Raw genomic sequence first — 15083 nt, forward strand, 5'->3', positions numbered from 1 at the left:
AATTTCATCATTTTCAATGACACATATTTTCTACAAACGAAAAAAATATTAAGAATATTTTTACTTAATTTGTTTTTATATCATTATGTTATTCCTTTTTATTTTTAACTTTTGACTTTTAAACCAAAGACTAAAGTCTTAATTACTTTTAATGAATATAAAATTTATAACTTAAATATATCATTTATTAATTAGATCTGTAGAAAAATTTTTTAATAATTTCATTAAGTTATTTTTAAATGATTATTTATTCTTAACTGACAATATAATATTTTTTTTGTTAGGTTGAGTTGAAAAAAAAAAAGAAAGCTGAGAGAAAACTTTTGGTTCATTTAATTAAACAACATCCTCATCATGATCATCTTGTTCTGTTTTTACTACTTCATTTTCTGTAAAGAATTGACGATGGAGTGAATGAAATGGAACAGCACTCATACAAATGTGAGAAAATCCATTTTTAACCAATGAATCAGCAACAGTCATCATTTGAAGATAAATCGTACTGATATCAACATCATTTGTTTCATCCCAATCACTAATTAAGACAACAAAAGCAGGATAAACATCATCAAACCCACGTAGAGCAGAAGAAACTTCTGAAACAACATCTTCTGGTTTATTGAAAATAACCCTTAATGATTTAGGGGCTAAAGTGTGATACGTAGATTCTGGTCTCATGTCAACATATAATGAAGAAGTATTATACATAGTAAATTGTAAATCACTTTGATCTAATAATGGTACAACTACCATTGAGCTTTCGTCAATTGCTTGATTTGCTAAAGAAGCGTAAGGAGTAGATCGTGAAGGGTGTGAAGGAGAAATATGATTTTCAGTATAACTTATTGGAGAGGTTGAAATTAAATTGTTAAATTGAGAAGTACACTGTTCAATAACATCTGCTTGATCAAATTCAACTTTATTAAAATGAAGGATAAGGTCAAAAGGGTCATTATATTCAAGAATCATTGGTTCACAAGACAAGATATAGGCTAATAAAAAGAACATGAATTTAGCAAATTTAGGAGATTGAAGAACCCAATCCCATAATTGATAAATGCTTGATAATTTCATTGATAAAGACAATAATGGGAGGAACCATCTGATTGCTGTTGAATTTTCTATAACTCTAGAACTCATTGTTGGAGCAACCTTAGGACCATGGAATGAAAGTAATTGACATAAACGAATAAAATAAATTCTAAAATTTTCTGGAGAATATTGCCTTACAAAATCTGCTTCAAACCTATGTAAACATTCACTACATATTGCTTCATTGAAAGATAAAGAAAGAAATACAGCACAAACACTGTGAATGCCTTGACAATACTCTTCTCCAGAACGTAAAAACGAAAATAATACCCTCTTAAGTTGACTACGAGTAACTTCATTAGCAATAATTGGAACCGTACTAAATGCTCTATTAACATCTTCTACAATGACTCTTGTATCTTCATCAATATCATTTGAGCTAATAATTAAAGGAACACTTTTTGATCGTTCATTGTATCGTTTGTAAGCTAAATTAACATCAATACCGAGGAATAACATCCAAACAGGTAATCTTAAAAATTCAGGAACAAATGACTGTGCAACTCGTTCAACTTTATGAACTATAGTTCCAACTAAACTAGGATTCTCTGCTGCGTATCGAGATAAGAATCTAAAATAAGCATGATATAATCTATGATATCTAACTACATCTGTAACTGGACATGTACTAAATTGTTGAGTAAGTATGTTAACAAAAAATGGAAGCTTTTCAGATGAAGAAGTATTTTCTATTTGATTTCCTTCTGATTTTACATAACCATCAAGTTCTTTATCAATGACAATTGAAGGGTTAATAATGTCTTCAACAGAAATAGAATATATTGTGAAATCATTTTGAACTTCTTCTGCTGAAACATCTCTTTCAATTGAAACAAAACGTTCAAGATTGAAAATAGGATATTTAGCCATTTCTCCATATACTTTTCCCATAATTTCAATATATTTCTTTGGAACGTCAGTATTTAATAATTTTAAATAACACATCTCATGTAATACTTCTCTTCTTGTCATAAAATATTTAGGTGCATTATAGCTAAAATTTAATAGTTCAAGAAGTTCTTTGTCTTGAGGTTGGATAATTGGTCTTCTTTCACTAAAAATTTTGTTTTCTAATAACATAGATATTGTTGGTCGTATTGTTGGTATGGGACAAACGCAAGACGTAAGTAATGGATTTAAATGAGTTTCTTTATCAAAATACAATTGATTTAATTCATCAACTCTATGTGTAAATTCTTCACAGTTATGTTGTTGACAATTTATACATTCTTTGCAATGACTACAAAGTTCAAACAATGCCATAACCCATGAAATATATTGTTTTTTAGATGGAATAAATTGCATATGAATAATAATATATAACATTCCTAAAGAATATATATCACTTTCAACTGAACATGAATGATTTCTATTTAGTAATACTTCAGGTGCAATTGTTGGAAACTTAAACGCACATGTAAAATATTTGTTTGATTGAGATAAATGATATAAAGCATAATTACCTAATTTACCAATATTTGTGTTTGTATAATATATATTTGATGTATTAAGATATCCAACAATAATGTTATGTTGATGAAGATAGTCATAAGCTTCAATAATATCTTGTAATAATCTAATACCTTTCTTTTCATCTAAGGTTGTTAGGATTTCAGGAAGTGTTTTTTCATATGTTTCACATAATAAATAAGTTTCATCTACCAATAAATATCTTAATATTTTTTATTGAACTATACTTAATTTACAAACTATGTTTTGCAGGAATAATATCAAGATAATGTGATATACAATAATGAGAGAGAAGTCTTAATTTTTCAAATCTACCAACACAATTATACTGAGGATATGTAGTTTCTTTTTGTTTTTTTGGTCTGCAAGTAATCAATTGCAAACCAAGTGTTGTCCCATCATTTAAAATGTCTTGATAAGAACAAGGGATATACTCCTTATATTCTTGCATGTTTGTTTTTAACTTTTCTTTTCGAGATTTTTTTTGAGTGAAAAAGATAAACAAAAACGAATAAAAAAGAATAACAAATTATTACTTTGTTATTTAATAACAAAATTATTTAATAAGAATTTGAATCTAACAAAATGTCTATGATTGAATTATTTCAAGATTGGAATTAAAAGGTATTAGCGGAAGATTTACGTTTCATATTTGAATACTGTAAATCAATAGAGGATGTTGTTCATTGTGTAAAATGATTCTGGATGGAGGCAAATTGAAAAATGGGATAAAAACTATTTCTTTAAGGTATGATGGATTTGATGCTGAATGGTATCATTTAGAGTATGTATTTGCTCAATTTAAAACAATGAAGTTATCGTCAACTAAATGATGAGACGTACTAAGACAAAAAAATATTCAATAAACTAGACAATCTTGTATTGATAAACTTAAATTTAAAGATGGAGAAGAAGAACATCTCAAACAGTTTAATACAAAGTATTGGGAGTCTAAAAAAATTACAACAAGTGAAGTTAAGAATTCAAAAGGAGTTATTTAAAAGAGAGTCATATTGATATAGATACCAAAATTAATAGTCAAACTATTTTAAAGATTGTACAGAAATTCTTACTTTTGAGATTTTTGGAGCTTTTCCATAGTGTCATACAAAACTTTAAAGCGTGGGTTAATTAGAGATATGTTCTATGGTAATTTCAATAATTTTAATAAATGTACTTATTGTATCAAATGACATAAAAACTGTACCAGGTATAGGGTTGAGATTAGTGAAAAATTAAAAAATTCAGAGAAAATTGGGGATGTTAAACAATTGGGAATTTCCTGATAATTACCCTTGTAAAACTATTTCTCTAGAAAGTATAAATGAAAACCAATAAGAAGAAAAACTTAATGAAAAAGATGAACTTCCAGAGAAAAGAGAGTTATATGGAATTTACATTTACATACAAGGAAATAAAACTCATTTAAATACAAGCGTAAAAGACATTCAAAGGGTTATTAAAGAACATAATGGTAATGTATGCAAAAGTATTATTGAGTTCTTTATTTGTCAATCAAATAATCAAGATATAGAAGAAGCCAAAGTTAGTGGGGTTAGAGGTGCAAAAGAGATGATGCTAATTTGTCTTGACATTTCTTGGTTAAATGAAACCACTCGTCATAATAAGATTTTTATGATGCTAAGAAGTAAAAAAGGCATTGAAAAATATTAATGTGAAGGAATAAGTTACAAGACATCTGTTGTCAAAGAGATGTATTATAAACCAAAAGAAATAAAATAAGAGACATTTAAACCAGGAGATGGTTCTAATGCCATGAAAGTTACACAACAAAATTAGTTAGGAATAGAGACTAGTGTACATATTGTTAATGGCCCAATATTTGGATAAACTGCATATAATGTAATTCTAACAAAAATGGATTTAAGTACAGGAATAAATATTCATGAACATCTTATTGAACAAAATAAATAATTATTCAAATAAAAGAAGAGACTAATGTTATTAAATGAATTGTCTAGTGTTATTTCTTCAGCAAAAGAAGAAAATGCATCTGGTAATAAGTTTAATAAGAATAAATGAATATTAATTAGATATTTAACAACAAGATAATATTATATGATTCTTTATATCTTTGAATGTGGGAATATATTATTTTGATTGACACTACCGAAAAAGTAAAAAAAGAAATTGAATTAGTTGAAACAATGTATAATATTGAAGAAATGATTCAATTAATGAATGATGATGAATTACTTCTATTTGATTAAGAAACAGAATTATTCTCACATTATGATATTTTAAACACAAAAAATGATTACTTTAGATTATAACTTAGAAAGATATAAATTAAAAAATGAAATGTTTAATAATAATTAAGAAATATCACACTGATCGTCATCAAAATTCATTGAAGAGGTATTTAAAATAGATAGATGTGGAGAAAAAGAACTATTTTAATCATATACGAAAGGTATAAATAAAAAATTAGTATTATCTCATGGAAGTAAACCTAGCAAATTTTGTAAGCATTTTACCAACGGATTAAAAATTACACCACTAGAAATCTCAGGTAGTTGGTATAGATTTGGTAATTGTATTTATTCTGCTAATTGTGCAAGTAAGTTATTAAGTTATTATCCCACTAATGATTGAAGATAAAGTGTGTATTTTATTATGTGAAGTTGTTCTTGGAAGACAATGGAAGAACCCACAACTAGGAACAGAATCTACTTATTTTTATTGGACAAACAGAACTAAACTCAAAAGAAACTACTAAATTAGAAAATGAAGTAAGAGTTTCAAAAAGAAAATTGAAACCAAAAGGAAGTTCAGTATTTAAGCAATATTCTGAATTAGTTATTTAGAATGAAGCAAGAGTAAGAATCAGATATTTAATGAAATTTAAAAGTTAAGTTGAAAATTCATTGGAAAATTTTAAAAGTTAAGGGTTTCTATCATTAGAATTATAAAAACTAAAAAAGACATATTGTTATTATTCTTATGCCAAACCAAGTTTTTCTTTTTATTTCTTATTGTTTAATTGGGTATTGTCTTGCACAAACAAAATATATTTGCCAAGTGAAACAAAATGATCTTGTTAATATGTTTTTTGAAGCAGAAGATGAGAATTGTTATTATAAAAAAGAAGGGAATAAAATGTATTATATTCAACTTATGAAAAACAATAAAGGAGAAATGAAGGCATATCAAATTGAACAAACAAATTCAAATTATTGCACTGACATTATTAATAATGATGAATATTTATTAGACCCTTTTATTCAATGTGAAAAGTCAGGGTCACTTCCTAATTATGATGTAAAAGATTTTATCAGTGTTGATGATTCTTGTTCAGATGCTTCTCCAGTTTATTTAACATTTTATTATTTAGTTAATATATTAATAAATGGTAAAATATACAAAAAGACTTCTAATCAATTTATAAAAATTAGTATTAATTCTAATGGAACTGCTTCAGAAATTGAATCTTTTGAATTTAAATGTTATTCAGATATTAAAAATAGGTATTATCACAGTGTTTCAAATAAAGAAAATGTAGAAGAATATTATTATATAATTGCTAAGTCAAAAACAAATGAAATTCAAAGAATTGGGCATTCTACTAATGGTGTGTGTTATGAACAAGGAGACAAATATATTAATTTTGAGAGTTCATTTTCATTGAAAGATGGAAAATTTAAAGATATAGTAAGTCAATGTGAACATAGTGAAAGTGGTTGCACAGATTCTTGTTCAAATAGAATTGATTATGAAAGAACTAATCCAAACACTTATCAACCACCAGAAACAAAAATCATTTATCAGTCAAGTTCTAAAAGTGAAAGTGGTAGAATAGTAGAATATATTTATGAAAATGTTTGTGCTGATTCTACAATATATAGAACTGAAGTTAGTGGATTAAATAAAATAACATTTACTGATGATTTATGTAATTCTCAACGAACAATAGCTGTTTATAGTAAATGTTATTCCAAAATGGGAAATAACTATATTGTTTGTTCACCAAATTGGGCTTATATTGGAGATGAATCTAAGTATACAGTCTATTCAATAAATAAATGTAGTTTAATCAATAATAATTTGTATGGAAAGGTTGTTTCTGAATCAAATAAATGGTATCTTAAAACTGGTCTTACAATTTCTTCATGTGAAACACCTTCTTCTGAAGTAATAGTATTACCTAACAAGCCATTGAGTGATATTCTTTCTATAGAGATATTATGCACTTCTAAAGAATCTTGTAATAAAGATAGTGATGGAATAAAAACATATTATACTGGTACAATTGATGAATCTTCTAAATATTCTATTGAAAATGGATATTTAGTTAACAATGACCATAGTTTATATTATCAATGCAATTCTATTATTACTAAAGAATCAACATTATTTTATTTACAATGTGATGACCAGGATTCATTTGTTCATTTCTATTATTCAGAAAATGTTTTGTCATATATTGAGTACACAGCTGGTATTTGTTATAAAACATCTACTATGTCATCAGTTCAAATAACTAAAAGAGTTGAAGGAGAAGTAAAAAAAGTGAGTTATACTCTTCATGAATTTGGAAATACAAAATGCCAATCAACTCCAACATTTAATGGTTCATTAGAAATTAGTCAAATTAATACTCAACAACCAAAAGGTGATATAAAAGCAATTTCATTTGATGTAGAACAAGACCAATCAAGTTGTATTAGTAGTTATGAACCTGAGATATACACAGAGTATATAGTAGGAGCATGTATTGAAAAACAGAAATATTCAAAAGAAAATAATAAATTAGTATTAAAGAAATATTCAGACAATGAATGTGAAATTGAGTTATCTACACTTTCTTCAAAAGAATGTAATACCTGTTTAAAAGGAGAAACAAATATTTATGTTAATTGTTGTGTAAGTGCTTTTCCAGATGATTGTCCAAATGAATCAAATTCAAGTAAATATAAAGGAATTATTATGATACTTTTTATTTTACTTCTATTAATTATTTAAAATAAAATAATGGTTAAAAGAAAAATAGTAAAATTAAATTGAAAATTAATTTAGAATATATTTCTTTCTTTTTTTTAAAAAAAAAGTTCTATTGATTAAAAGCTTGATACAAACAAAGATCATTTCGAGGTATAGTTACAATAGGTGTTGATTCAACTAACTTACATAAATAAGAATTGACATTACAGCCATGTATCGTTAAATCTTCTTTACCCATAATAAATTTATTTTTGTAGAATATATGAATTATTCTTTCAAGTTGGAATCCACGTTTAGAACGTTTTGACATTTTTGAATCAAAGAAATATCCTTTTTCTATTAAAATATCAATCAATAAATTATGGATGAAGATTCGTTTATTTTTTTCTAATCTCCTGGTTGTTGTTTGCTTATTTTTTCCCTCAAAATGACAATCATCAAAATTTTGACGACAACGTTGTTCTGCTAATGAAGAAATGTCAATCTCCTCTTTCTCAAAAATTAAGGTTTTAATGTTTGGTAATGACATGGTGACTGTTGGTTGTCTTCTTCTTTTTTCTAAGGTAATTGCACAAAACTGATTTAAGTAGCATAATAATACTGCTTGTTGAAATGCCTCATAGGATTTATTTTCTCTTTTCTTTTCAATATATTTGGGATGACTCCAGTGAATTTTTTTTTTACCATTATCAAAATATGTAAATTCAGATTCTTTAGAAACACACCGCCCAATAACTTCGTCAATAGGAGCAGGGAATGACTGCATGATTTAAAATACTAAGTTCTTGTCATTCAATTTAGTCTTACCTTTTGTTGAACAAAGGTTCACAAATAGAAAATTCTCTTCCTATCTTCTTCTTCCTTTTTCCTTATTATTCTTAGACAGTTAATTCTTATTTTACAATTATTTTCTCTGAGATTTCATTTAATCTAATCTGTTTTATTTGAATAGAAAAATCCCGAAAAACTACTACATTCCCCTTAACAAAATATCATTTACCAAATTATTTTAAAAAATTGCTATTTTTAGTTGCGGAAGTCACCTAAAAATAAAAAGCTGAGTGAAACTAGAAAAATTACTTAACCCTAAATGTATTTTTAATTAGTTCCAAAAATACTTTATCAAATATATTATCATTTCTTTATCTTAGGGGTAGAAGATTATACTTATTTTTTTATTTTTTATTTGATCGATTGTCAAATTCACTATCAATTTGGTCGAAGTATAAAAAAGTAATGTAATACCCCATTAAAAAGGGAAGGATAAAATCTAAGAATTAACCAAATGTTATTTACAATTAACAGATTTTGAGATTAAAACTTTTCAATCTAAAAAAAAACGAAAGATATGGTGATGAGTGGAAAGAGAGTAGTGACATTAGGTGTAGAAGAAATGACTGTTATTGTCTCATATTTCAAAGATATTTATCTTTTTAAACAAGTAGTATTCATTAGTCGAAAATATAAACATTTTTTTGAGTATTTTAAAGTAAATCCGATTGATGACATTCGATATTTTACACGATGTACTTCACAACAATTATTTTCACTTAATTCTTTAAGAAAAGAAGGTATGACTCAGTACATACAAAAATATAAAATAACACTTGACCAATATTTTTTATTAAAGAAAAACAATAATTGTTATGATGAAATTAATACTGTTTATTTAACAAAAACTGATATGGAAAATAAAACTTATCTCCAACAATTTCAGTCTTCTTTACATTTTGTTATTGATAAAAATTCTGGGAGTGAATTGTCTCAAAAATGTATTAAACTTTGTAATTCTATTGTTGGTATTGCTGACAATGCATTTGCTTCAAGTCAAATTAATAAAATTATTCTTCCTAACACAATTCATTATATTGGTAATTCTGCTTTTATTGATTGCACTTCACTAACATCAATTCATCTTTCAAATACTTTGAAAATTATTCCAGATATGTGTTTTTATAATTGTTGTGCTTTGAAAATGATTCAATTACCATTATCATTAATAGCTATTGGATCAAATGCTTTTTATAATTGCATTAAATTAGAAAATGTATCTGGTGAAATACCACATCTTATTGAAATCGGACCAAGTGCTTTTTATAACTGTCATTTATTATCTTATATTTCTATTTCTTCTTCTTCATCTTTAAAACAACTACCTCAAAATCTATTCACTAATTGTAATTCATTATCATCACTTATTATTCCAAATTCAGTTTCTTTCATATCAAATAATGCCTTTGAAAACTGTGGTATTATTTCTTTAATTTTACCATCTTTATTAAATTCCATTCAACCATATACTTTTTCTAATTGTTCTTCATTAGAAGAAATAATATTTCCTTCTTTAATTACGTCTATTGGTGATTTTGCTTTCAGTAATTGTATCAAGCTTAATACCATTAATTTACCTACATCTGTTAATGTATTAGGAATTGGTACATTTTTTCATTGTATTTCTTTAACTTCTCTACAACTACCAAAAGCAATCACCTCAATAGGAAAATTATGTTTTTCTGAATGTTGTTTATTAACATCTATGTCTATTCCTTCTTCAGTGTCAAAACTAAAATCTTCTACATTCCTTAATTGTGAATATCTCATTCAAATAAATTTACCTTCTTTTTCTATTAAAAAAATTGGCTCATGTTGTTTTGAAAATTGTAGTGCATTACGATCATTCTTTATTCCACTAACTGTTACTTCATTAAATAAAAATGTTTTTTCAGGATGTACTTCATTAACATATGTAAATATTCCTTCAACTGTTTTAAGTCTTCCTGATCATTTGTTTGAAAATTGTTGTCTTTTAAAAAAAATTGAAATACCAACAGGTATTACTTCAATTGGCACACATTGTTTTTTTGGATGTGCACATCTCATATCATTTCAAATCCCATTGCTTGTTCATCAATTAACTGATTATACGTTTTATGGTTGCAGTTCTTTAAAATCTATTATAATACCTACTTCAATAACTTCAATAGGTATCTATTGTTTTAGTAATTGTACTTCCCTTACTTCAATAATAATTCCTTCTTCAATTAATCACCTATCATCAAATTGCTTTTCTAATTGTTCTTCATTAGTCTCTATTTCACTTGCTCCGACTATTACATCGTTTAGTACTGATTGCTTTAAACAATGTACTAATCTCAAATCTATAGTTATTCCATTAAAATTAAAAGAAATTCCTGATGGATGTTTTGCTGGATGTTCTTCTCTTATAACAGTCAAAATACCAAAAGGAGTATCGTATCATGATAACGTATTTGAAGGGTGTTTGAAAATGAAGAAAAAACGATAAACCTGAACTATTTTAATCTACCTTTACTTATAATTAAATATTTTTTTAATAATTAAATTCATCTTCATCATTGTAACAGTATTGTAGGAATTGAACTGCTTTGTCACTTCCTAATGCTTTAGCCTTTCTCCACAACACACACGCAGCATTTACATCTTTTTTTACTCCAACTCCTTTCATGAAACATACTCCAAGTGTTACAATTGCATCAACATAATTTAGTTTGCGTAAATGAAATAGTATTTCAATTGCATGGCTAACATCCTGGTTCTTTAACAAATGAATAGCTAATGCATATAATGCTCGTTTATCTTCCATAATACATGCGTTACGAATTAATCTTAGCCCTTCTCCTTTATTAGTGGCATAAATAAATCTTCCGTACCATGACTCAGCAACCCAATACCCAGCACTAACCGCTTCTTTAATTAATGTCATTGCTTCTTCTCTATTTTCGTGTTTGATCATCTTTACACAACCAACATGAAATTTAGCAAATTCATTACCTAGCTTCATAGATAATTTATACATTTCAGCTGATTTAATAGAATTTTCATCTACTCCTATTCCTTTTCTATAACACATACCAAGATGAAACGTTGCAACAGATGACTTTCTTTGAGCCAATAAAATTTTTGTTGCAATTTCTTGGCTATCTTCTGACTTTGCACCCCAATGTCCATACAACAATCCAATTGCTAGATTAACATCTGAATGTGTTTTCGAACATCTTGACAATGCATAATTCTTTGCAGCTTCATGTAAATTTTTTTGTAATCCTATACCAGTATATTGCATAAAAGCAACATTAAACCTTGAATAGGGAAGATTTATACTATTTTGGAATAACGCACCAGCGACACAAAGGTTCTGTGGTACAAGCCCAGAAATCCCCTTTAAGGCTATTACACCTAAATTATATGTTGCATACTTATCATCACATTTATATCCTTCCATTAATAAGTTAACAGCTTTATTAGGATCACTTTGAATTAGAGCAACACCTAAATTATTACATGCAGCAACAACATTTTTTGTTATTGCAAATTTCCAATTACTGATGGCTTTTTCAACATTACCTTCAATCATTTGTAGTACAGCAAGATTATTGCAAGCAATAATACATCCTTTGGTCATTGCTTCTACGTACTTTTCTCTTGCAATGTATTTGTCTTGAACACATCCTATTCCCCTTTCTTTCATTAAACCAATATTGTTAATTGAGTTAACATCCCCATAGCGTGCTCCATATTTAAAGAATTTATAAGCTAATTTTTCATTTTTTTCAACGAGAATACCTTGAAAATAGCATGAAGCTAATTTAAAAAATGTTTCTGGATGAGTTTTATCTGTTACTAATATCTTCTTAAATTCTTCTTCAGTTTGTTGTTGTGGAGAATAAAGAATCATAGGACTTTCATAAAGGAAATTAGACATTATTGGTTCTATCCAATAACTAAATTTGTTAATACGTCTCCATGAATCAGCGTCCTCTTCTTCTCTAGGATTTTGATCAAAGATATTAAAATTTTTAAGAATGTTGATTTGAACAGAAAGAGAATAAGGGTTGTCATCTTTTATTTCTTCAACTATAGGTTCAGCTTCTTTTTTTAGTTGTTCTTCTATGGCAACATAACTACTTATTTTAACGTCTAATTCTGGTTCAGGACTGTCAATAATTTTTTTTATTTTATTACTCTTTGCTTCATCCATAATTATAACACGCTTACGAGGTACTTTCTTTGCATAATTCATGAAATATGATAAATAAACTACTAAAGAAAATTGTTCTTGTAAATTACACATATCTTCTGCAGTTATTAAAGGAGGGACATTAAATGTATTCTCTGCATATTCAAGACATTGTTGTATCAATTCTACTGAAGTTAATTTATTAAAGTTTTGAAATGAATTATTTGTTGCTGGTTGAAGCCCAATAATAAATTGACTAAAAAGTGTTCCATCTACCCAGGATAGACTGAGGTCTGTCACTTCTTTTCCTATAACACTTTGTACCATATCAAGTATTTTATCTATAGATTCTTGAATTGAAGAGCATTTCAGTTGATATTTTAAGAACATTTTTATGAGTAATGGAGTGACAGCTTCTGGTGCTCCTAAAGTAAATTTTTCTGCTGATATTTTATTAACTCCACCATAAACAATGTTAATAATTTGTTGGTTATTATTTATTTTATCTGCAGATGATTGTGGTAATTTTAATGGTTTAGAAATATTATTATTAAGTTTATTAAATAAAATTTGTAACAACACCCCATCTTTAAATGAAGCATAAGTAATCTTTTTTTTATAACATGACTTTAAAGTATAATTAAGCCAATTCGTAAGAATACAGATATGTGGATCTTCCATTCAATTTATGACAATTTAAAAGTTTTTATTTTCTTTATGATTTTTATTTCTTTTTATCTTATTTTGTGTTATCTATACTAACTTTTTTGGTAGTTTTTATTAATTTTCTTTATTATTCTTATACTATTCATTCTGTTTTTCTGTTTACTCTTTTCCTTCATTGTATTTTTATTACTCTTTTATAAAGAGTATTTATGTTATATATAACAAATTATACTTTAAAATACAAAAATATTTTCATGTTAGTTTCCTTTCTTCTTTTTTAACATTAATGCTTCATATTGTTATATTATTAATACAAGTAATGGAGTAGTTTCATTGAATATTATTGATTAAAAATGTTGGATTATCAGTTCTTGGGTGTTTTAAATTTATTCTTTTCATAGCCTTTTGGGAATTTGATTATAATAAGTCATTTAAGAACTACCGCATTTAAAAATAAAGGGTATACTTCACTTGTTAATATTAATCCAGTTTCCAAAATGAATTTATCATCCGAAAAAAAAGAATAATTGATTCAATTTTAATTAAAACTACTTATTTTTTTAATAAAAAATAAATTAAATAATTAAAATAATTCTTATCTATACAATTTACCTTATAAAATAAAATTCTAATATGTCATTGATGTTTTTTTTTTGATTCTATTTAGTAATTGATGATATTATTTTTTACTTACAAAAAAATCTAGAAGAGTTTATTCCGATTTAATTGTAATAAATTACTTTTTTGTTTTTTTGTAACTAACCATTATTGACAATAAGCTATTAAATAACTAATGATAGTAGAGAGTATAATTCATATTAATACCAAAAATAAACTCTTAGACAGACTAGACTTTTTTTTAAGGAAAATATTCAATTAGTGTCTGAAAGATTTTTATTTTGTTTGAAGAAATAGTACCAAAACCAATAACTTTAAAGGATAACATTTGACAAAACATTAAATAGGTTAAGTTATCAAGTGCGAATTATTTTCAGTGAAAGAAATTTTACTTTTACAAACATTTTCAACAACAGAATAAAACAATTTCTATTAAAAAACAACTGATAAATCACAATAAAACTAATTTATAATTTAAAAATAACTTTTCAAAAAATAAGGAATTAAAAAGAAATAACTCCTACTCATATTTTTTTTTTAACAATTATTATTTTTAATGAAAAATTCAAAAATATGATTTAAATTTATATTTTTATCTCTTTCTTTTTCAAGAACTTTTTAGTTCAATCTGTATGCAAACGCATCAATTCATTTCAGTAAAAGTTGAAAATGTTGGTTACAACCACAATATACGTGTAACAAGACATTATAGTTCTCCCGAGTCTTTATTAAAAGAAATTAACCAAAATTTTAAATTCTCACTTGATAATATAACTGAAATTACTCCATTCAAAGACATACCCAATGATTCACCAAATCCTCAAATAGACTGTCTTCCTTCTCCAACAAACCCTTCATTATAAGTTGTACTTTTTAATTTATTATTTTTCATTGTATTGAATTTTATTTTATTTTTTTTTAAATTAAAAGAATAACAATAAAAAATTTATATATAAATATCTTTTTGTTATTTTTAAAATTCATTTAGAAATTCAATATAATATCAGGAAATTCTAAATTGTCTGGAAGTTGTTCCTTTTCACTTGAAACTGATATGGCAATTGTCATTGTATTGTTTTTATATTCTTCATGTTTTACCTCTTTATAAATTTCTTTAAATGTTTGTTTACTTCGTTTAATTCCACTAGGAAGATATGAACAATAGAATAATGCACCGCATGCAGTAATTGAATCAACTTCAAGTGGATATCTTTTTGAAATTTCTTGACAGAATTGTTCTATAGTACAGTTTCCATCAAATTCTAATTTATCCCAAATA

The 15083-nt window shown here is 26.2% G+C and overlaps 5 protein-coding genes across 5 annotated transcripts; 2 read left to right on the forward strand and 3 right to left on the reverse strand.

Moving 5' to 3' along the window:
- Positions 1-336: 336 nt before the first annotated feature.
- Positions 337-3013, reverse strand: ENU1_033350 (Rab GTPase activating protein, putative; the record flags this gene model as incomplete). The annotated part of the gene is made up of 2 exons (XM_008857360.1): positions 337-2750; positions 2803-3013. The coding sequence occupies 2 exons, from the start codon at positions 3011-3013 to the stop codon at positions 337-339; spliced, it is 2625 nt and encodes an 874-aa protein (XP_008855582.1).
- Positions 3014-5526: 2513 nt separating this feature from the next.
- ENU1_033360 (hypothetical protein) lies at positions 5527-7545 on the forward strand (the record flags this gene model as incomplete). Its single annotated transcript, XM_008857361.1, has 1 exon — positions 5527-7545. The coding sequence occupies one exon, from the start codon at positions 5527-5529 to the stop codon at positions 7543-7545; it is 2019 nt and encodes a 672-aa protein (XP_008855583.1).
- Positions 7546-7633: 88 nt separating this feature from the next.
- ENU1_033370 (hypothetical protein) lies at positions 7634-8290 on the reverse strand (the record flags this gene model as incomplete). Its single annotated transcript, XM_008857362.1, has 1 exon — positions 7634-8290. The coding sequence occupies one exon, from the start codon at positions 8288-8290 to the stop codon at positions 7634-7636; it is 657 nt and encodes a 218-aa protein (XP_008855584.1).
- Positions 8291-8872: 582 nt separating this feature from the next.
- On the forward strand, positions 8873-10828 carry ENU1_033380 (leucine rich repeat protein, BspA family protein; the record flags this gene model as incomplete). The annotated part of the gene is made up of 1 exon (XM_008857363.1): positions 8873-10828. The coding sequence occupies one exon, from the start codon at positions 8873-8875 to the stop codon at positions 10826-10828; it is 1956 nt and encodes a 651-aa protein (XP_008855585.1).
- Positions 10829-10873: 45 nt separating this feature from the next.
- On the reverse strand, positions 10874-13201 carry ENU1_033390 (actin binding protein, putative; the record flags this gene model as incomplete). The annotated part of the gene is made up of 1 exon (XM_008857364.1): positions 10874-13201. One exon carries the CDS (start codon positions 13199-13201, stop codon positions 10874-10876), a length of 2328 nt encoding a protein of 775 aa, XP_008855586.1.
- Positions 13202-15083: the final 1882 nt, after the last annotated feature.

Source organism: Entamoeba nuttalli, assembly GCF_000257125.1.
Source record: "Entamoeba nuttalli P19 unplaced genomic scaffold asmbl_2580, whole genome shotgun sequence".
Lineage (NCBI taxonomy): Eukaryota > Evosea > Mastigamoebida > Endamoebidae > Entamoeba > Entamoeba nuttalli.